This window comes from Dermacentor albipictus, chromosome 1, assembly GCF_038994185.2.
Source record: "Dermacentor albipictus isolate Rhodes 1998 colony chromosome 1, USDA_Dalb.pri_finalv2, whole genome shotgun sequence".
NCBI classification, from domain to species: Eukaryota; Metazoa; Arthropoda; class Arachnida; order Ixodida; family Ixodidae; genus Dermacentor; species Dermacentor albipictus.
This window is the reverse complement of record NC_091821.1, coordinates 261,731,333-261,752,677: the sequence shown is the minus strand read 5'-3', so window position 1 is coordinate 261,752,677 and position 21,345 is coordinate 261,731,333. Positions and strand designations below refer to the sequence as shown.

Below are 21,345 nucleotides of genomic sequence, written 5' to 3'. Positions count from 1 at the left end.
AACCTGAGCAGAAGCTCACGGTTCCGATTCCAGGCATCGGCGGGACATCTCTGCGATGGTGGTATGCAAATGCGCCCGTGTGTACGTTGTCCAACCTCAACTGCCAGAAATATTTCCGGAATTCTTCACTGCTGTTTTCTGTCAAAGCCCAGGTGCCGCATTTTTTAATAATCCATTCCATTTTCTACTCGTAATCGAGTCCAGTAACACATTTCGGCGCCAGGAAAGGCGATAAGAATGGACAGTGATATATCGATCATCACGAAGTAAGGCCTCAGGTTGAAGTTTTTGGTGCAGAGCGGCATAAGTTAAAAAAAAAAGTCTTGAGAGACGAAACAGTTCTCGAAATTCACATGTTCTACCACGACGCGTTTTTTTTTTTATTGTCTGGTTCCCTTTCTTTGTTCAACATTTTGTTCTCAAAATTGTATTCGTATCGCTATTAACCCCACAAAGTCTTACGGATCCTTTTTGCTACGCTTAGCTTGACACCTGAAAATTCCGATTTAAAGGACAAATCGTGCGATTTTTCGGCAATGTCAAGGTAATAGCGTTTTTTGCCTCCCGAGAGCCCCCTGTCATGCGTCTGGTAGAATTGCTCCGCAAATTCGAAAATAATTTCATTTGAGCTAAAAAAAAGTGCAAGAACGAACCCAAAACCTGACCGAGCAGCCGAGTGGACATCTTCGTGTGACGTCACACATGACGACGCCACCAGGGAACCGGTCCCCGCCAGCGCGGAGAACGAAAGTGGTGAAGAGCCGACGCTCAGCTGATTCTTGACGCACCGCGTCGGACTCATAGGGTTACAATGTCATCTGCACCAGCTCGTCGGAGCTGTCAGTATATTGACGGCCACGATTCACGAATCGCCGTTCGCATTCGCGAGGGTTGCAATGTAGGCTTGTTGGTAATGCATCTTCCAGGGGAGTACGGTAGCGCGATTAAAAGACGGGACAAAAGAAGACACATAGGGACACACACAGCACAAACTTCCAACAATTGTTAGAAGTTAGCGCTGTGTGTGTCCCTATGTGTCTTCTTTTGTCCCGTCTTTTAATCGCGCTACCGTACTCCCCTTGAAGTTCGCATTCGACCCGCCACCGGAGAGCCAGCGTTCAGTGCAACACATGGCGCTGCAACGTGAAGACCAAGTGTCACCGCTGATTTGATACGCGATGCTTGCTATTCAGGGCAGCGTTTCGCATACTCCCTATTGGATATCGTGGAGCGCTGCTATCCGCACTTGTATTTCGATTTTCGAACCTCTGACCGGTGCATTTGTTTACATCGGCATGGTAGCGCGACCGCTCGTCGTCCGCGTGAAATATAATGCAAGCCGCACATAAGTGACATCAAATAATGTCATAACGCAGCAAAACACGCGGACTCTGTGCCTCTAAGCACTGTCGCATCAATCTGTGTCGCGCTGTTATGAGCGAGCGGGAGACATTATAGAGCGCGTTGTTATGCTGCCTACTTATCGTCCTTCGTGCCTTTTTCGTGCACACAATTCATGTGTTGCATAGAGTAGGCGTAGATTAAGATTTTTCGCAGATTACGTTTCATTTAGAGAACACGAAGTTTTCAGGTGTAGACGCTGATGCCAGTACTGACGTCGTTGGCAGCTGAACGAGGTGTTTGTTTCTGCTGTATCGAAGGGGCCTCCGCGTGTTTGCCGATGTGCGATAAGAGGCAAACGGTGCAACTCCGAAGCTGAGTAATGCGTCAGCATAACCAATAAACATACACCGATGTGCGTATAGTAGGATGCAACTTAAAGAAACAGCAGTTGGCAACCAGGGCACTCAAACCGCGCAGGGTTGTGTTATCCCCCAGCCAATGACAGAAATAAGCAAAATCGTCGTCATGCGACATTTTCAAGACGGCGTCATACTTGATACCTCCGGAGCGTCTACTGTTCTTGAGTCTTTTCATAGGCGGAAGCGATGAGGTGTGCAACAGACACGGACAAAGTGTATGGAGTCTGAGCATTTCACTCTTCAAAAGTCCGCGGTACAGTTCATTTCATTGCTGAGCCCGTTTTACTCGTGAAACTTCAGTGCCAACCGAAGCGGAACTTGACAATAGTTGCAGCGAAGCAAGCGTTTTATTCCAGTTCAGTAAAGAATTCGGCTTTCACCATTCCACTATAATTGACGAGTGAAAACGTATAAAATTACGCGCTGATAGTTTTATTTTTGTGGTTACCGCCTTATTTGGGTAACAGGGGGAAGTTAGAAGCATGAACTTTTTGCAGCCTCGCGTAGGAACAGTGGCTGGTGGTTATGAGGGCGTGGCTGGGGCTTCACTGCAGACTTCAGTTGTATCCTACTATAGTCAAACTTAAGGTATACGGAAGTGCCGGCGAGCGCGACTGGCAGCCTTAGAGAACAGCGTACTCCGTGCGCTATGTCGACGCTTCTCGCTTTTTTATGTGCGCACTGTTCGAAATGAAAAAATAGTTTATTCCGTGTTCGTATGGTCAACACTGAACTACAAAAGCAGTTTTATTCATCCTAATAGCTATGCTAGCTTCAGCTAGGTCAGTCTCCAGGTCCGCCGGTAGTATAGACGCACGAGCTCAGCGACTGTGATAGGCCTAAACTGCTCGACGCCACCGACATCGTCCCAAACTGTGTGCGGCTGGCGAGAGCTCAAGTGCGTGCAGCCCAGGGGCGGGACCCTTGCGCCAATTGCCCCATTTTGATACAAACGCAAAGTGGCGAGCGGATTCGTTCTCCGAAAAAGAGTGTACAGCCGTTCACATTCCGCACACCGCTGGCTCCCGCACGGTTCCGCGTAATTTTCGCGCTTACCACACTGGCCTTTTCGGCGCCTCCGGCAAGTGGCCGGCGCGACCACTCCCGGCTGTCGTCGCTGCTGTCCGAACGGCCCGGGGCGGCTGCATTTTGAGTGTACTCGAATACGGTTGAGTGGGCCGAGCGGCGCTCCCTAACTGAGACGCAAAACAACGGAAAGCACGCTGCGAGCCTGCGAGATATTAGGGAGGCGCGCGCTGCAGCGGATTCAGTGGGCGGGCGGGCACGTCTCCAGGGCCGGTTTAATGTAAGAATATTCCAATCTGTCTTTGTGCCCATATGGGTGAGGCCTGAGCCATTTTGGCCTATTGCAAAGGGCTGATGGCGGATTTGGAATAAAAACAGATTGGAATAGTTTTTACGTTACACCAGCACAGAGTCGATTGCGGCTCTGTATCTGCGGTTACATATGGTGACCCCCAAAATTAAGTTACCCCGTCGATAGGACCGCGTAATTTAAGAATAGTTTCCGCTATCCTGAGCGTCGGCGCGGGAATGTGTAGTTCGATCCTAATGCCACCGATGTTTTAACTTTTACAAAAAAGCACGCGCCGCTCGACCGAATCTGCCGCATTCTAGTACGCTATAGCCACAAAGCGCGCTTCTACAGCTCCGCATTCTGATTCGTTTGAGGGAAGGCGGAACTATTTCTGTTAAGTATAAATGGCTTTCGACAAACCGCGGTAGTGCATAACTCTGTAGGGATGGTAGATTGATTTCTTATTCGATTAATCATTCATAATTTTAGCCTTTAAACGATTAATAACTCTGACTTTCCCGTACGGTCTGTTGAAGCACATTTCCAGGCACTTTACCAACACAATAGACATTAAAGAAGAATGTACTTATAGAAAACAGCTTGGGCTACCTTTCGAAATTTTGGACTCACTATTGCAGAATGCATATTTTTTTTTTTGCCTTTCTTTTGTGATCGCTACTACTAATTATATGCAGGGACTATTACCAAAATTTTCATGCACTAGACGGTTTCAGTGTCAGGGTAATCTGCTTCAAAATTAAGCTTAAGACAGTTGCAGTACAGCGCTCGTGTTGGTTTATTGTGTTCCGTCGTTATTTCGAAGTGCGTTGCCATATTTCATTATTCCACCAAAATCCAGATTGGCCTACTCTAAATTGCTTCAAAATGAAAATTTGTCGGCTCCAAACTGCTCCAAAACACAGTTTTACTTGCTCCAAAATGACTTCGGACAGTCCCACCCTTAGCAGCCAACAACAGTACCTCACTTGCCTCCCATCACTTGCCCGTCCACACAGAACAGCATATACCTTCTCGCACCAAACAATAGCTCAGTATCACTGGCTCACTCCTCAGCGCTATCATCTGCCATCCATTCTCCGCATGCTCTGCTATGCCGCCTTTTACGCCATAACACATTGTGGCCAGTACGAGGCAGGTGGTACGAGGCATTTAACAAAATTCATTTGTAAAAGAAACTGCGCAGCTCTCCTGCTTTTTTGAGGACATGACGGAAGCGCGCAGAGGAACGTACCCAGCTAATTCCATTGACAACCGCTGACATCGAGAAATCGCCGGAGTTGGCATTTAAGCTCGGGAAGCCACACGCAATGCTCATAATGACATTTTCGATAGGTGCAGCGAGTTTCCAAACCAATGAGTTACTATAATAATCATATTTACTCGATATTTCATTAGTTTTTGTACGATTGTACTATCCATGGCCAGAAATGAAGGCGGACATGTTCTTCTAATTTTCCTGGACATAGAATGTTGTGATGGGGCTGAAATGTAGAAACGCTCGCTTACTTAGAGATAAGTACGTGGTACAGAACCCCAGCTGGTCAGAATTAATCTGAGGTACCCCAGTAAGCCGTGCCTGATAATCCGATTGTGGCTTTGGCACGCAAAACACCATAATTGAATTAGAGTTCAACACTTCTGCCACGATGCGACGCATCGAAAGTGCCGCCGTGTGACACCCATATTAGTTGTTGTTGCCCTGTATTGCTATCTTCCTTTTTTTTCCTTTCTTTCGTTTTTCGCTTTGCATTGCGGTAATTCAGCAATTGATATGACAATTGTGTTTGTACGCCTACTATGTGGTGCGATGATATTCGTGTGATACTTACTAGTATCTTACTGTGCGCACTTTTTTGTTTTTAGTTTTCCTTACAATTTTGCTTACTGTAGCTATGTTGCATGCCAATGCGTTGTGCGAATAAAGCTTTTGTTACGACGATGCTTTTCTTTTTTTGCCTTGTTGAATAACGCTTGTTTCACGTTGAGTTAACCATAGTTCCCCATTACCCAATGCCTTCCTGAAGGCCTGTAAGACGTTTATAAATATATTTTTAAAATAAAATAAACATGTCGTAAGCAGAGCCGCAGGTGAGATGCGCGAACTTTTGTGATCGGTGCCATTAACATTTCAATCTTACTGTTCATAATTATGATGATTTCAGTTTGGGCGGCAACTATAATATATTAATAAACGGGTGAATAATTGCATAATTTATCATTTCACACTTCGCGCACAATTTAACGCTCTATCCATCCTTGAAACTGCAGCACGCAGCAGGCAATTGCACGCAGACACACAGATTTTCTTTAATCCTCAATGCAACCATTCTAGAGCTTGCTGCGCCTTTGACCAAACGTTCTTTGTTTGTTTGGACTGGTGTACTTAATACTGCGAGTTAGGTTCGTTCGTTCACTAACAAAGCCAACACTGGGTACGTAGTTCAAAAGGGCGATGGAAGGGGCCAGTTGTTGACTGTTCCCACTTTCTACCCGTCTCATTACGGATTCTCGCAATGATATACCACTTCTACATAGCCAAGTGAAGGTAGTGGGAATATGTGTGCAGAAAAGAAATAATAAACACATTTGAGAATAAATACGCGTCTGTTTTAATAATGTTTTTCTCGCCTCATCCAAGCTGCAGCAACAGTATCGGCGCGCGCGATAACCTCCTCGACGCATGGAATTGATGATGATGATGATGATGATGATGATGATGATGATTTATTGGCATCTCTTTTGAAACGGGGCGGTGCCAAATGGTCATCTAGGGTGTACCCAGGGTGCCTCGAGGTGCGCATTGAGACACCCTGTAGTCACCTAGCCTGCTCGAGTTAATCAGCTGCATTTTATTCTAGCATTTTGTATACATCTCCTTAATTATTTTCTCTTCCTCAAAACTTCTATATCTACATTGTACCGCTACCTATGTCTGCAACGGATCCGGTCGTGTCAATCTCTTCCCTGATTTTTTTTTCACCAATACTCTAAACGACTCTTGCTTATCTCGACGGCTGACCGCTTGATGCTTCCATCGACTTTAAATCCATGCTTCTGGAAGGTGTACGTTGCCTTCAAATGCGAAGCGTGAATACCTTCGCATTCCATTAGGATGTGTTGAGTGGTCTCGGGAATTTCGCTGCAGAAGACGCATGCCTCATCTTGTTGCGAATGTTCGTTCCGGTTATGTTTTTTTTTTCCTTAGGCAACCAGCTCGATCCCATAATGGCAAGACACTGCCCATCGCGTTATCGTACGGATTTTCCCTTCTAATTTCTTTCTTTGCATTTTTGTGAATCTCCGTGGTCATTTTTGTTTCCGTTCTTTGCACCCAGCTTAACTGTCCCTCAATTTACTGAATCGCCCGAGCCCACGGGTACGAGCGTCGCGGTGCGAAGAAGGAGCCGACTGCGCCCACCACTGAATTTGCGCATTCGCCGTGCGAATGCGCCAGCGCGCGCGAATCTTAGGGGCCACGCTTCGGCTTTGATGCGGGTCATGCAGGGGAGGAACGTCGCTTGCAGGCACGGAGGTTCGCAAGCGCTGGTCGAGTTAGTGGGAGAGAGGGGGCCTCCTCTCCTACTACTCCCTGGCGCCATTTCGGTTGCTTTTATTATTGCCATTACTGAACCATGTTTGAAAATTCTTGCTATAGAACGCTCCTTGTACGGCAGTTTACAACTTACGCTTGCAACTTCACAAATTAGCCCGGGTCGTCCTTGGGAGCAGCAGGCAGTCATGAGAACTAGTTTCTCTGCGCTTCAGGAGTGAGCGCTGTAACTGAGATGCGAGTGCGTCACCTAATTTTTTACCTCGTTACAGTAAATAAAACGGTGCGGCCGCGTGCGGTCTTTAAACGTACAGCGTTTTCCCAACCTACCCTTCCCCCGCCCTTACGGATCCACTTCCTTGGGGTGGGCACTTATATTTTTCACTTTTTTAAAATTCAGTTTATTTACGTAAACTTTTTTACAATAACCGAGACGTTAGTGTCGGCGCCGCGTTTAGTGTATGGCCGCATTTGGTTTGCATTCTGGAGTATCAATTTTTCATTCGGTTCACACTGACTCGCCTAGCCGTTTGTTTAGCTTTTATGACAGGCGAATGAAACTCCACCGTTGCCGCGCCCTGTGAGCCATTTGAAGAAGCGCTCGCCAACCATTACCTTTCGGGAAGCCGTGAGAGCCTTTATCTGACACGGTCGGGCCTTTCCGTTTGTTTAGGTTTTTATGACATGCGAATAAAACTCCACCGTTGCCGCGCACTGTGAGCCATTTGAAGAAGCGCTCGCCAGCCATTAACTTTCGGGAAGCTGTGACAGCGTTTATCTGACACGGTGGGGCCTTTCCGTTTGTTTAGCTTTTATGACACGCGAATAAAACTCCACCGTTTCTGCGCACTGTGAACCATTTGAAGAAGCGCTCGCCAGCCATTAACTTTCGGGCAGCCGTGACGGCCTTTATCCGACACGGTCGTGCCTTGATAGGATCAGCTCCCATATCATTCCAGCAATGCGAAAGGATTTATGTGTGTTTGACCGCAGTGTCTCGCAGGAAGTTGAAACCTGTACTCTGCGCTGTTGCAAGCCTGCACGGGAAGACGGTTTTATGTGTTGATCACGTGACGGCGAACGCCGTGGTATTGGCGGTTTGCGAGTCGTATAGTGTGGTCGTGTTATATGATTGCAATCTGGCAGCATGTATTAACTGTATGCTTCACGACGTGGTGTCGGTTCCCGAACTTCGCGTAGCGAGTGCAGTTCAGTGCGTAGCGAGTGCGTGAGGTCGCAACTGAGTACATGTGAACAGAGTGAGAGGGCTCGCAAAGCTGGCTGCTGCACCCCGTGTATGCGGCCCAAAGGGTGTAGTGTATATAACCTCGGAGCGGTGTGAAGTGCGTTGAAACCTACAGCGTAAACGACGGGTCTCGGGTCTCGCTACCGCTTCCGAATAAACAACTGGAACCATAGGGTTGAGGATTGGGCGAGTTGGTATTGCATTCTAAAACTGGTACAGCGCAATATACAAAGAAAGAAAGAAGCCGAGCCGGCCAGGTAAAGGAACAGAGCGCTTCCTGAAACCAGCTTCCTGAAACCAAAACCGTACAAAGGAGAAAGCTTGGTAATAGATGTTTGGGTACGTGTTCTGGCAATTCTGTGCCGCCCTCCATTTCTGTATTGAAACCGCGGAAGACTGAAAGCTGGCCTCCTGTACTGCCGCACCACGTCGCGCGATTTCAGTGCACCAAGCAAAACACACTTCCGTTTGCTTCCGCGCATCTTTTCACACGATCGAGCTAGTGCTCATTTGTCACCACGTGATAGCGCGCTGCTGCAGCAGCACTGGTCAAGAAGGTTGAAGGTTAACCTCCTTGGCACTGGTCGGTACATTCGTGGGCGACGTCACGCCCGTCCGCGGACTGGTCCGTGGTCGTAGTGACAGAGAGAATGGTCACGTGCTGATACGGCGCGCGCTCTTGCACGTTTACGACGCACCCCCTGTGCCATGTTCCAATGGCGGTGACGGCGGGGAGACCGGCGATGGGCAAGTGCACCGACCGGCGGAACTCCTGTCGTGACGCGTGCGCCGTAGCCCATTCGCGATGCGTGCCTCTGTGTATGCGGCTGGTGGACTTGCTTGTCTGCGCTCCAGAGGGCGATATGCCTGGTGCGCCTTTTGTGGACCATATCATTCACTTACAGGAAAGTTCTTCTCCGGGTTCCGTTTGTCGCAGTCTCTAGTGAAGAGGCCAGGGTTGCTCGCTCTGGACGAGAGGAGAGCGCACGTGGCTACGCCAGCTGGAACCTCCTGCACGGGCAGCGACCGCGACGCGCAGCTCGAGATTCACGTTACGCGCTTCAATTAATCCGACGTTTTTTTATTATTATTACTATTCCGTTCGCATTTGGAGTCCAAAAGCGAGAAAAAGAAGTGTGCGAAAGTGTGGGAAGCCCGTCACGTGGTAGAGGTAGAGAGGGGATGGGAAAGCTTAGAAGAGCGCGCGCGCGCGCGCGCGCGTGTGTGTGTGTGTGTGTGTGTGTGTGTGTGTGTGTGTACTCACACACATACAGGGCGTCCCAACTTATGCACCAAGATACAGAGTGTTGGCTCTTCAAACTGCCGAGCTCTACACATTAGCGCAAGAAAACGGCCACCACATCACATTTCAGTGGATTCCCAGTCACTGTGGTATACAGGGCAACGAACTGGCCGACGCCGAAGCGAAGAAAACACTCGAAGAACGAGAGTCACTGCTTTCAATTCCTTTTTCAAGAGCGGACGCCAACTGTCTCCTCTCCAGTGTCATCCGAAAATTGACAGCAAAGCACTGGGACAATCCAGATAATTGCCACAGACGACTCCAGAGATTGGACCCTACCATGAATAAAGGCTACCACCGAAAATTCAACGCAGCTGTGCCAGTCTTCTGCACAGACTAAGGCTGGGGGTAGCGTTTACGCGCGGATACGTGCACCTCATGCGGCGCACCGAGTCTCCACACTGAGGTGTGCAATGTGACAGACTACAGGCCATGTGCTTTGTGACTGCCCTAAGTACGTGGAAGAGCGTGAAAGGTTGGACAACGACCTTACGCGTCTCGACAGCACACCGTTGTCGGAGGACGTTATTTTCGGCCCTTGGCCAGATGCTCAATCGAGTTTCAAGGCCATCCAGACATTACTGAACTTTTAAAAAAATTACGGGCCTGGGTTGCAGACTTTGAGCATGCCAAATTGCTTGCCATATCTTCGACATCTTCCTTCTATCGTCATCATCACCCATCATGCACTTCTTTCTTCCCGCTTTCTTTCCCTCTTTCCCTTCCCCTAATGCCGAGTAGCTGGCTAGAGGAATATACCTCAGGCCGACCTCTCAGCATTTCGTATCATTACACTTTTCTCTTTCTCTCTCTCTCGAAAATATGCGAACGCCACGTAGCTGGATGGAGCCGAGGTAATGTTTGCAGTCGCTTGGAGATACTCAGATTATTTTTCGCATTCTTCCTAATTACAGAATGTCTTAAATAATTAATTTCTTTCTCAAATATTATAATTAAATGAAAAATGTAAATGAGAAAATTGTAGAGCGACATAAAAAAACTCGCTATACAGCTATCTCTTGCTCAATACGTGCTACATAAGTGTTTTTCCTTACAATTGTACTTATTGTATTGACTTATTTATGTTGCATGCTATTACGTTGTGCGAATAAAGCTTTTGTAACGTTGATGCATTCTTTTGTTTGCCTTGTTCAACAACGCTTGTTTCACCTTGATGTAACCATAAAAACCCGTCAGTTGCACAATTCGCTCCTCAAAGAGGCAGGACGTGTGTCTAATGAGCTCCTGAACGACACTTATCATGTGCTGAACGCCGTTTAAATTATGTATCCGGGACCTCGGAGAGGTGCGACGTAATGCTAACGCATTTCTTTCGCATTTGCTGCTAAAGCGTCACTGACTTTTTTTTTTTAAAACCAGGTTGCGGCGCACTTATGGAATTTTCCAGAGTAAAGGTACTCGTGACCTGCTAATAAGCAACCTGCCAGCTAGGCTCGCGCCTGGCGTGATAGGTCATTTTGGGAGGACCCATGCACGATTCGTGAGGGGACAGCGCTTGTGTGCTTTGCTGCGGCGACAACGAGTTAGACCCGACTTAGACCTACAGCTGGAAGAGCGTGCGGATGAAGCGGTACACCGTGCACTTCTTTCTTGATTGGCCCTAACGCTACCGAGTGCATCGCTACGGCTATTGCTTCACGAATTCCCCCCTACGATTGTGCGTATAGTGAGCTAAACGCAGGCACGAAATTGGCATGGTGTGGCACGCACTGTAGTAAAGCTTTAGTGGTATCTTGATACGCACGCCTGCACAAGCTCATATATTAAATAGCGAAGGTTAAAGTTCAGAATGAAATCGATTGCTCCAAGTGCGCTGGCAGCGCAAAGAGCGTTCTCTTACGTCCTTGCGTGCGTGTGGGTCAATAAGCGGTGGGCTGGGTAAGAGAGGAAAGAAACCTACGAAGGTAACCACTGCAGTGTGAATTCACCAAAATCACGCATATCCATTAACAAGCCCAGAAAAGGCAGTTCGTGTGGGATAGTTCGTACTGACATCCGAGAGCTCGTGTACTCGCACTGCTCCGCGACTGCCGGCTCCAATCGCGGGGCTTTCGACGAAGGACGGTGGCGTGTCCGCGCGCACCTACATTCCCGTGGGACCGCTGGCGGACTCCGAACCAACGGCGGTCGTCTTTCGCCCGGGGCGTCTTCTGGCGCCGGCTTTGGTATCCGCCGGCCCGGAGACACCCGATCGCAGGAAGCGAGCCGTGCTTGGTGGTGCCGCTGGGCTTCCTTTGCCGGGTGACGCCGCGGCTCTGTTTGCGCACTTCCTGCGGCGGTGGGTGCTCGACTGCCCGTCCCGCTGATGCCCCACGAGCGCGCAAGTTACGATAATTTCCTTGTGGCTTTGCCATACAGCTTCATATTCATTTATTCAGCGGTTGTCCGGAGAAATACGTATTCGGCATTCCAACAATGGGGCGGATGCGTTGTCCTCCAGAACTTTTTTTTTTTTGCAAATACCGTGTTGAGATTTTTTTTTTTCGATTGAAACCCGTGAGGGCCCTTGAACGTGTTACGTTTCAACATTGAGAGAAGCCTAGGGGTCTACCACAAATGTTGCATAAATTGTCTGACAGGGTGAATATTTAACTGCCCGAGTTATCTCATCATTACGTCATCTGTTTCGTTACCAGCACACAAGACGTGACCGAATTCGCCCCGTTATTAACATGGAAGTGTTCTTGTGACAATCTCTGTACGGACCTCCCTTTTCGCTAGAACCTGTGCAGTCAGGACCTGGTCAGGGCCGCCAAACACAACAGTGTGTATATATATATATATATATATATATATATATATATATATATATATATATATATATATATATATAATGTGAGGGTAAACATTGTGAATGTAATTTTTAGATTACGTGTATTTCCACACAGGAAGAAAATCTACTCATCACTTTTCCAAACATTGCCCCTGCACCGCTTGCTCGACGTCGTCATTCGACCTTGCACAGCAACCATGCATCGCCTCCTTTAATGATGTGATAATCCGATGGCACCAGATCAACGCTGTACGAAAGACGGGGCAGCAGTACACCAACTCGCAATTCTAACAACAACGCCCATTCTTGACCGATTCTCCAGAATGGATGGGCCACTGTGACGCAGGGATATGCAGCCCCAAATGTATTTAGACATTCTGTACTTCTGTACACCTCTACTTGGCATTCTTCACTCGATAAGCATCATGCACCGTCTTCGTGCACGGCACGCAAACAGCAACAGGCGGCGAGACTGAGCTCGTGTCACCCGCTGCTACCTCGCCGACTCAGACGAGCTTCGCATCATTTAAATTCCTACATTGCGTTAGGTCAACGTATTTATTTATGTATTATATTTTTTTTAATCGATGTGAATAGTGTGCATGATAGTCGAAAAGATTGTCAAGGATCGAACTCAGGTCCATTTCATTTGATCTTAGGAGGAAGTTTTCCGCTGCCAAGTCTGCTTTTTAAATTCAGTGAGATGGGTGCCTTATAGTGTTCTGTTAGTTAGGTGGACTGCAATATTTATCACGGGAAATTTGCTACGCCTTACGAATTTCCGCCAAAATTATCTGAGTAAAAGCCGACGTTGTTCACACTAATCACCCCAGGCGATGAAAATGAGCTTTTGCCCCTCTCCCGATTCCATTCATCGTGCACTGCAGTCGAATATCGCATTATTTTGGACATACTCGATCGTCATGCCTATGGACGCGGAGTAGTCTCGCGCAGTGCTCATACGTACGAATGTGAAGCGCAGAAATGCTTTCACTAGGCTTCTCAAACAAGTTTGTACGTAAACGAGCGGTACCCGGATTATCGTTGTGCAGGGCAATTCGTTATAAGGGTTGTGTCCCTTAAATTGGAGCACTAAAGGCAGAAGAACCGTACTAAAACAAATAGAACTTTATTGTTACTGAGATGCTTACTTTAAACAATCGTTTTTTTTTCTTTTTTTTTAATGTGCTCCGCTTTTCAGAGTAAATGGCGCTTCATATATTCGAGGGCAACAGCGGGCTCAGTTGAAATTCCAGGCAGTGACGCAAAACCAGCAGCAGGGGATCGAATGCCGCTAAGGGATTCCGAGTAACCATCGCTTTCTTCTCTGCAACCGAATTAGTGGCTAAAAAAAAAAAAAACGGTTGGATAGATTAAGAATGTACTTTTCTTCGATTATGAGGTAGAATTGGGAGTGATGTGACACGTTATCCATTTCAAAGGCTTAGGGGTTGCCATATACGATTTTTTTAATTGTAAAAAACCATATTAGCAATTATTTTTTCTTCTTAGCAGTCAAAAAACCCATTGTGGACTTTAACACGTTAACTGAAACTTCCTGCCCGGAAAGTCGAGCTAGCTGCATACTTAACTCTTCGCTAGACCCGTACTGGAGCATGCAAGCGTGGTGTGGGACCCTCATCAAATGTACCAAATTGAAAAGCGTGGAATGATTCAGAAGCAGCTCTGATCGTCTTATCAAGGTACAGACCAACTGACTCTGTGAGCGAAATGCTGGCCAATCTTGAATTACGCCCGTTGTTGGCATGGCGCGAGATGGCAAGACTAAGATTCGTTTATTTATTTATTTATTTATTTACTTTACCTTACATGCCCATTGAAGGGCGTGAGTAAGGGGCTTTTTTTAAATTTTTTTCCACAATGCCTATACGCGTAGTGCGCGCCGCTGGTGTCGGCCTTGCGAAGTGCGCTCGGGAAAAGCGACAGCCGCGCGCCGTAGCTTTCTGCGTCGTTGAGCGTGCTTCTCTCTCTTATTCACGTTTTCAGACCAAAATAAGCAGCACCGTTCGCATGTGTGTGGTGGCCAAAGCTTCAAGGAATGTCGAAGAATTGTTGCAAGGTGGGGTGCTCAAATACCGGCAAAAACGTGCCGGCGAAACTGTTCGAATCATTCTCCGCAAAGCCTCATCAGCGGGAGCAACGGTAAATTTCTAACTTTCGGTGCGAAATGTTTTGTTCTCGTGCTTTCTTTTGTCGTGTAGGTCTTTTTTTCCGCTCGATCATATTTGGACGGGTAAGCGAAGAAGTTGATCACGGCCTTCCCACTTTTTTTTTTTCTTTCGGTTCGTCTGCAGTGCAGCATGCGGTTTAGAGGCATTTCGCTAAAGTTCTGAATGCCGCTTGCCTCTCCTTTACCGCGTTGCGCTAGCTAGGTAGCACGACTACACGAGTACATGGTGTTGTATGTTAAAGCTACTGAAGCTTGCAAGAACTGAAGTTGTTGGTTTTATCCTGCCCGGTAAACCCTCTCACCTGCTGTCACGCACTTCATGTTTTTCCATCTATATTATGCGTGGCTTCGCGCATGTTGAACTGTTGCTGGTTGCTTCATGCAGAACTGATTTTTTTTAGATGTGAGGTTTTCACCTTGCCTCGTTTGTAAAAGGTCTAAATCACGCTGTGTCTTATCGTAATGATACCATGCAAGTGCTTCTTTAACAGCTTTATTCTTTGCGCCCGAGGACGTCTTAGGTATTGTGGCTTCTTGGGAAATGTGTTAAGAAAACAGGTAGTTGAGGGCGAGAATTGCTAATAGTTGCTGCATCTAAGTTTGCATCGAAGTTGCATCTAAGTTGCATCTAAGTTTGCATCTAAGTTGCATCTAAGATAAGTTTGCATCACGTTGTGGAAGTTATTACACCTCGACGTTGTCTGCGCACACTTACCATGCCGAGTGATTTGTTTCACAACGTAGTCCCATCTTGCATGTGAATTTTGTACTCAACTGAATTCTTTCTTATTATGCTTACGCCGCAGAGGGCTAAACCCGGCCTTGCCGCCAGCGCTCGCCTACTTTGAGTGACGCTGCTCTGCCTTTAGATATATCATGTGTCCAGTGGCGTAGCCAGAAATTTTGTTCGGGGGGGGCTACGCCACTGGCCCAATATATCAGTATATATATATATATATATATATATATATATATATATATATATATATATATATATATATATATATATATAGCTGCACGTTGCAGCTCAGCCTCCTCCTTAGAGGCAGCTTTAGCTCGGGTGCTCCTATTTAAGTACATGTAGAAGGGGAATTCGTTGTTCCCTGCAACCACTTCACCAAATTTGAGGAGGTTTGTGGCATTTAAAATAAAAAGTTTAATTCTAGTGACTACGCTTCGAATTTTTCATTTAGGTGGTCAATTATTTATTAAAAATTGGCCAAAATTGAAAATTTTCAGGAAACGAAACTATCAAGTTTAAAACTCCGTGACTCAACAATGAAAAATGGTATCACAATTCTGTGAATAGTATCTAATAGTAGATCTACAGCGGACAAAATAGATATGTTACACATTAATCTCAAAAAAATTTAGTATTGTGGAAATACGGCTTTTGCAAAACCCTTGTACACAACGTAACCAATTCACGTAAGATACAAATTGACACAGCAAACTTGTCCGCTTTGACTGTTATAATAAATGCCGTTTACAGAACCACAATATCTGTTCTTCATGCATAGCTATTAGTTTGTAAACGCCGTGCTTCTATTTTTTCAAAAATTTTCCAAAATATTTTAAACAAAATTTAGGCCCTAAATCGATGTTGTGTTGCCAGCAGACACTAGGATTTAACTTTCTCTCTCAACTGCAACCAATTTCAATAAAAGCGATTAGCAGGATTATCTCAGAAAAGCGTTTCTGCGTTTTACAAGTATTTGAATAGGCCGCGTCGGATTGGGCCCGAGCTAAAGCTTCCTCTTAAACAATTTATCGAGGGATCAAATACATGAATAATAACTGCATTGTCATTGCCAAAGATGCTGCAAACGAATTCTTGAAAGCTACGCTCTGTAAATACAAGTAAAATACGTATTTTTTTCATAAAATATTATACTCGTATGTGCCAAAAATTGTGCCCAACATAACTGACGTCAATGCTTCCATGTTTTTTGTCTATTTATTAAGTAAAGAAAATATCACACGAACTTTAGAACTAATCAGTTCGAAACCAGGAAAGCAGTGCATGCCGCTGATATGAAAAATTAAAAGGCAATGAACTGAACAAGTTGAGGACAAATATCTTAATGAAACTTTGTCATTCAAGAACCGTGCTTACATGCTTGTATATATGCAATGGCCAGTGAAAAATCTAAATGACGCTGTCGTTCGTTCCTATGTATTACGCAGGAGTAGCTGTCCCTTGTCGTGTATCGTGAGTAATTGCACCGAAGTTATAGTCGCGAGAGAGAGCACGTATAAAAAGCAGGAGTTCTGCAAGATATATGAGGGCAAGTTAAATGAATGAGCCAACAACGGGGTACTTTATTTAGAAGTAGTCTTCATGAGAATTTAGACATTTGTCCTATTCACTAACGAGTTGCGTGATTCCCGTCTTATAAAACTCCTTGGGTTGCTGCTTCAAAAAGTCTGTATCTGGTTCCCTTGAGCTGTTTTTTCGGTTGCCCCAAAATGTAGAAGTCGCAAGGTGACAGGTCTGAGCTGTATGGCGGATGTTGCAGCGTTTCCCACTTGAACTTTGCCAGTTTTGTATTAACCACATAAGCGACGTGGGGACAGGCATTGTCGTGGAACAAGATGACCCCATTCGTCAATTTTCCACGTTGTTCGTTCTTGATTGCGACACGCTGCAGTTCTGGCGTTTCACAATATCGGAAACAATTGATAGCCTCTCAAGATTTAGCAAATTCTATCAGTAATGGACCCTGTCGATCGAAAAAAAAAGTCAACAACACCTTTCCAGCGGAAATGATGGCCTTTACGTTCTTTGGGCGTGGTAAATTCGAATGTTTCCGCTGTAAGCTTTGCCGTCGTGTTTCAGGCTCGTAGTTGTGGCACCAAGGTTCGTCCCCGATCACAGTTGCAAACAAGAAGTCGTCATGCTCATTGTGATACCCGATCAGATGAGTCAAGGCAGCGCGAAACTTCGTCTTCTCGCGATGGATAAAAATCTTGGGGATCCTTGCGCACCAAAGAGCCGATAACCGAGAAGCTCATGAATTATGGCGGGAACCGAACCATGACTGATGTTCAGACGGTCTGCCAGTTCATCGATGCTTATCCTCCGTTCTTGTTTCAGCAGCTCATGAACCTTTGAAATTGTGTGGGGGGTGATTGCACGATGGTTTTGGCCCGGTCTTGGAATGTCTTTGCAACGTCCTTTGAACCGTTTGCTCCAACGCTTCACAGTGGTCAATGAAATGCAGTGTTCAACGTACACGGCAGTCATATGGTGATTAATTTCTGTTTTGGAAACACCTTCAGCTGTCAAAAACTTCGCGACACCGAGTTGTTCAACTTTTGAAGTGTCCATTAGGTGACGCAACCATATTCAACCCAGTGTATGAGGGCATTAAAGAACATTTATCTTCACACCTGCGTGTCACTTTTGTAAATGAGACATGCCGTTCTCCTACGCGCACGCCTCGCAGATAATGAACCGAACCATTATTGCGCGGTTAGGGTAGGCTCACTTTCATTTGACTTGCCCTCGTACATTAGAAATGCAAAGATACAATGGGATATGCAAATGCGAAAATACGGCTTGATAAAGGAAAAAAAAGTGTCACTGGAAACAAAGTTCACTGCATGCATACACAAAACATCGCAACAAGATATTTAAGTATACGTATAAGTCTCCAATGAGTTTATGTATGTAACTGTATAAGCTAACTGTATATAATGCGTCTAATAACTGTATAACTGTAATAACTGTATAATGCGCATATAATACTGTAATAAAGAAGTAACTGTATATAATGCTTTAAACAAGGCAAATAAACACGTTGCACAATCATAGATTCACAGAATCCTAGATTCCGCCCCCATTCCATCCACTCCCCACGATGTATTGCGCGCGACGGAAGGCGGCGCGCTTGCTCCCCGCTTTTCTCCTTTGCGCACACAAGACTGAGCCACCATCGTCGGCTCACCCATTCCACCTCCCCTCCTACGCTTTCACTCGCACATACAGTATGCAGCGCGTGGTCACGATGTTATCACCCTTGGACTTTATACGAAACATGAGGGCGATGGTAGGAATGCGCCTGGAGTGTCCATATAATTGCTTTCGCAATAATATAATAAACGTATCCGGCAACTGAAGCGTCCCGTCGCCCATTACTTTCCGCAAAAGAAGTATCAAAATCGAACTTTCACCATGCGACAATTCGCTGCGCCGCAGCAATGTATTTTTTTTCTGTGAGGCGGAGACACCGAAATGAAAAAAAAAAAAAAACGCATAGGAAAGCATCTTGGCCTGAATCTAATGCCTACTTCGGGCACCTAATGGGGCTACGGAAGGAATACCGAAGAAAACATGAGACGCTTGGTCCACTGAGAACCATACGCATACTGCTCAGTATCCCAGACTTTCCGGAAAGGTTCCGTTCAAGGAATGCGGTGCAATCCTTCGAGTCCCCACAGTGATGGCGGCGAGCGACCATTGTTTTTTTTTTCTCGTCTGCTAGCCAGAAAGCGTCCAAAACTCTGTCCGGTGAAAATCCACTCGGCCAGAGCAAACCGAACGCGCACCGAAGTGTACCGCACGGTGGTCGGGGCCATACGAGAAAAACGTATGCGCTCTGGTTGGCTCTGGCAGCCCGCGGGTAGGATAGCGAGAACAAAAAAAAAATTGAAGAGGCTCAATGTGTCCTCGCGAATAAAAGTCAAAGTAGAAAAAATAAATAAGAACGTATTTACTTTGGCTGGCTTTAGTGTCTTGACATGGATGTTCTGGCTTAGGTTAAAAAAAATGTTGATATTTTTTTATGTGACCTGACGGTACAAATGAACCACCCCAACGCTTCGTCTCATTGGACCTCGCTGCCTGCTTTGTCAACTCGTCTGCTAGTGTGTTGATTTGGCTTGTCTCGTTGTATGTTCCGATGTAAGACTTTAGAAAAGTCCATAGACCTTTGGCGTCAAATGTTTATAACAACATTAAACCCACAAAGTTCCGCAATTGAAAATCTAAAGCACAACTTTGGAAATGTCAATGCACCCTTCACATCAAGAGCTTATGAGATTTATAGCCATAAGGTTTCGCAATTGATATCCATGCGCGCCATAGATTCCGTGGCCTCAGTGAGATGCCGCGGCGAGCCCGCTTACCATCAAAGCGCCCGTGAAACTTTGTGCTCGGATGGGACTGCTTGGCGTTATGTGACTCCCGGTGCATGGGCGTTGCCACGAAATCCAGCCCGAGTTTGCAATCTTCGCGGTTAAATGTCTTTTCGAGCGTCAAAAAGACATTCTAGACAAAATCCAGAGTGATTTCCGGCGACGGGGGTCGCTTTGGTCGGCGGTGCATGGACAGCACGAAAAAATTTCGGGGGGGGGGGGCTGAAGCCCCATAAGCCCCCCCCCCCCCCTGGCTACGCCCCTGCATGTGTCATATCTCTAGTAACATTTAAGAAAAAAACAAACTACTGAAAAGTTGGTCAGACTGCAGTTTTATGCGTTTCCAAGCAGCTCCCTAAAGGAATTTAGAATTGCGAAAACTGCAGCGGGAACGGCAGTTCATCAGCGCTAACGACAGCGCTAACTCGCACTCTTATTAACCCGTGTGTTTGGTGACTTCGTTGACTACTGTATGCATTTCCATCAATAAGTTGGCAATTACTCTTCTTGAGGCGGCGTTGATGGCACTTATTCGGCGATGTCACATGTATTCACCGGCAGAAAGGTCACTACGACATGTGCAGACATCGCACCGTGCGGATTTGTTTGAGATGCAAGTCTGCACTAACGACGTGTGCTTAATGTTGAGGTACAGACGCAGTATTACGGCAAGGGTAGAAAAAAGATTGAGGCATCGCAATACTCGACAAAACCTAGCCGCTAGTTAACATCAGTTTTCGTGGAAATGTGGTTCATTGTGTCTGCGGGACGCACCTGCACGTATGTGGACCGGGTTGTCCCAAATACCATTAACATCGTGTTCATGTCCGCTCCCATAGAAGCCAGCGTCTTCCCTGCAGCTGTCACCGCAGAAGCAATCTGGCATCCGAACAAAGGAGAAATCGCAGCTGTGCACCTCAGCCATCCTTGCTGCATAGGGTTGTCGTCTGCTACTGCTCCCGAGCGTACTGTTGGAAGCGCCCGCTAGGTGGCTGTGAGTGGCGCCTCTTTAGGCGGTGCACTACGCATATAGAGGAATAGAATTCCATTCCTGAAGACATAGATAAGGATACCTAAAACCGCTTTGAAACTCGGCACTTCGCTTTGGTGTTTCGAATTCCCTTACTTGCGTACTGTACGTGTGCTGCTTGAAGTTTAGTGATGAATATTGTGCTTGGGGCGGGGGGGGGGGGGGGGGGTTATAGTGTCCAGGACATGGTTGCTATGTTTTCGACTTTATTTTGATGACTTAGAAAAGTGCGTGTTCTAGTACAATGAACTCTTCAGTTGTGACAAAGAAATCCACCTTGTATCGGTCCGTATAGGCCCAACAGAGGCTGTATTCTCGGACGATTACTTTGGCAATACTGTCACTTTCATGTGATGTACGCGATGCGTCAGATGATTTGAGCGGTTTTGCTCAACCAGCCAGTCAGCGCGCACTGAAAAGTGACGTCTCCGAAAGTGATCGCCCAAGAATACGTCCCAAGTATATCCAAATGAGTGAAACCGAATCACCTGCACCTGTCCAATTGCAGCAAGTAAGCACGGCGAGGCGCTGTTTGTGGACTTTTCGCCGCCCTTTGCACAGATCTCATGCCGCGCGTTCATTCGGGCCGTAATCGTGCAGCAGTCTCCATCTGTCTCACGCCGGATGTATGCGAAATGGTGGGGAGCGGCAACCCCTTATCCGCGTACTGTTTTAAGCAGAATTCCGTGGCGTACCTTGAAACTTCGTAGCCAATCGCTCGTTGCCTTGAATGTTTCAGCACGAGCGCACATGCAACTTCTTAGCCGTTTTGCCAACGCATAGTTACAACACATTAATCGCGGACACCTTGCCGTAAATTCGTTCGAAATAACCAAAATGTGATGAGGGACACGTAGGTTGTTTCGTTAAACAAGTAAATTCGTTGTTAAATTCTTAGTTGTAGGCTAGCTTACAATAAATATATGATAGAAAGCCGACAAGGCCATGCTGTACCCTTCGTTATACGCGTAATTTCGCCGCAATAGCGTT

The 21,345-nt window shown here is 46.4% G+C and overlaps 1 protein-coding gene across 3 annotated transcripts in view; it reads left to right on the top strand.

The window, feature by feature from the left end:
- The window catches only part of stg (string), a 153,262-nt gene that overhangs the window by 44,589 nt on the left and 87,328 nt on the right, over positions 1–21,345 (top strand). For all 3 annotated transcript variants that reach the window (XM_065433173.2, XM_065433176.2, XM_065433175.1), the window contains one exon: positions 14,003–14,158. In XM_065433173.2, coding sequence (XP_065289245.1) covers positions 14,003–14,158 — 156 coding nt within the window. The remainder of the gene's footprint in view (positions 1–14,002; positions 14,159–21,345) is intronic.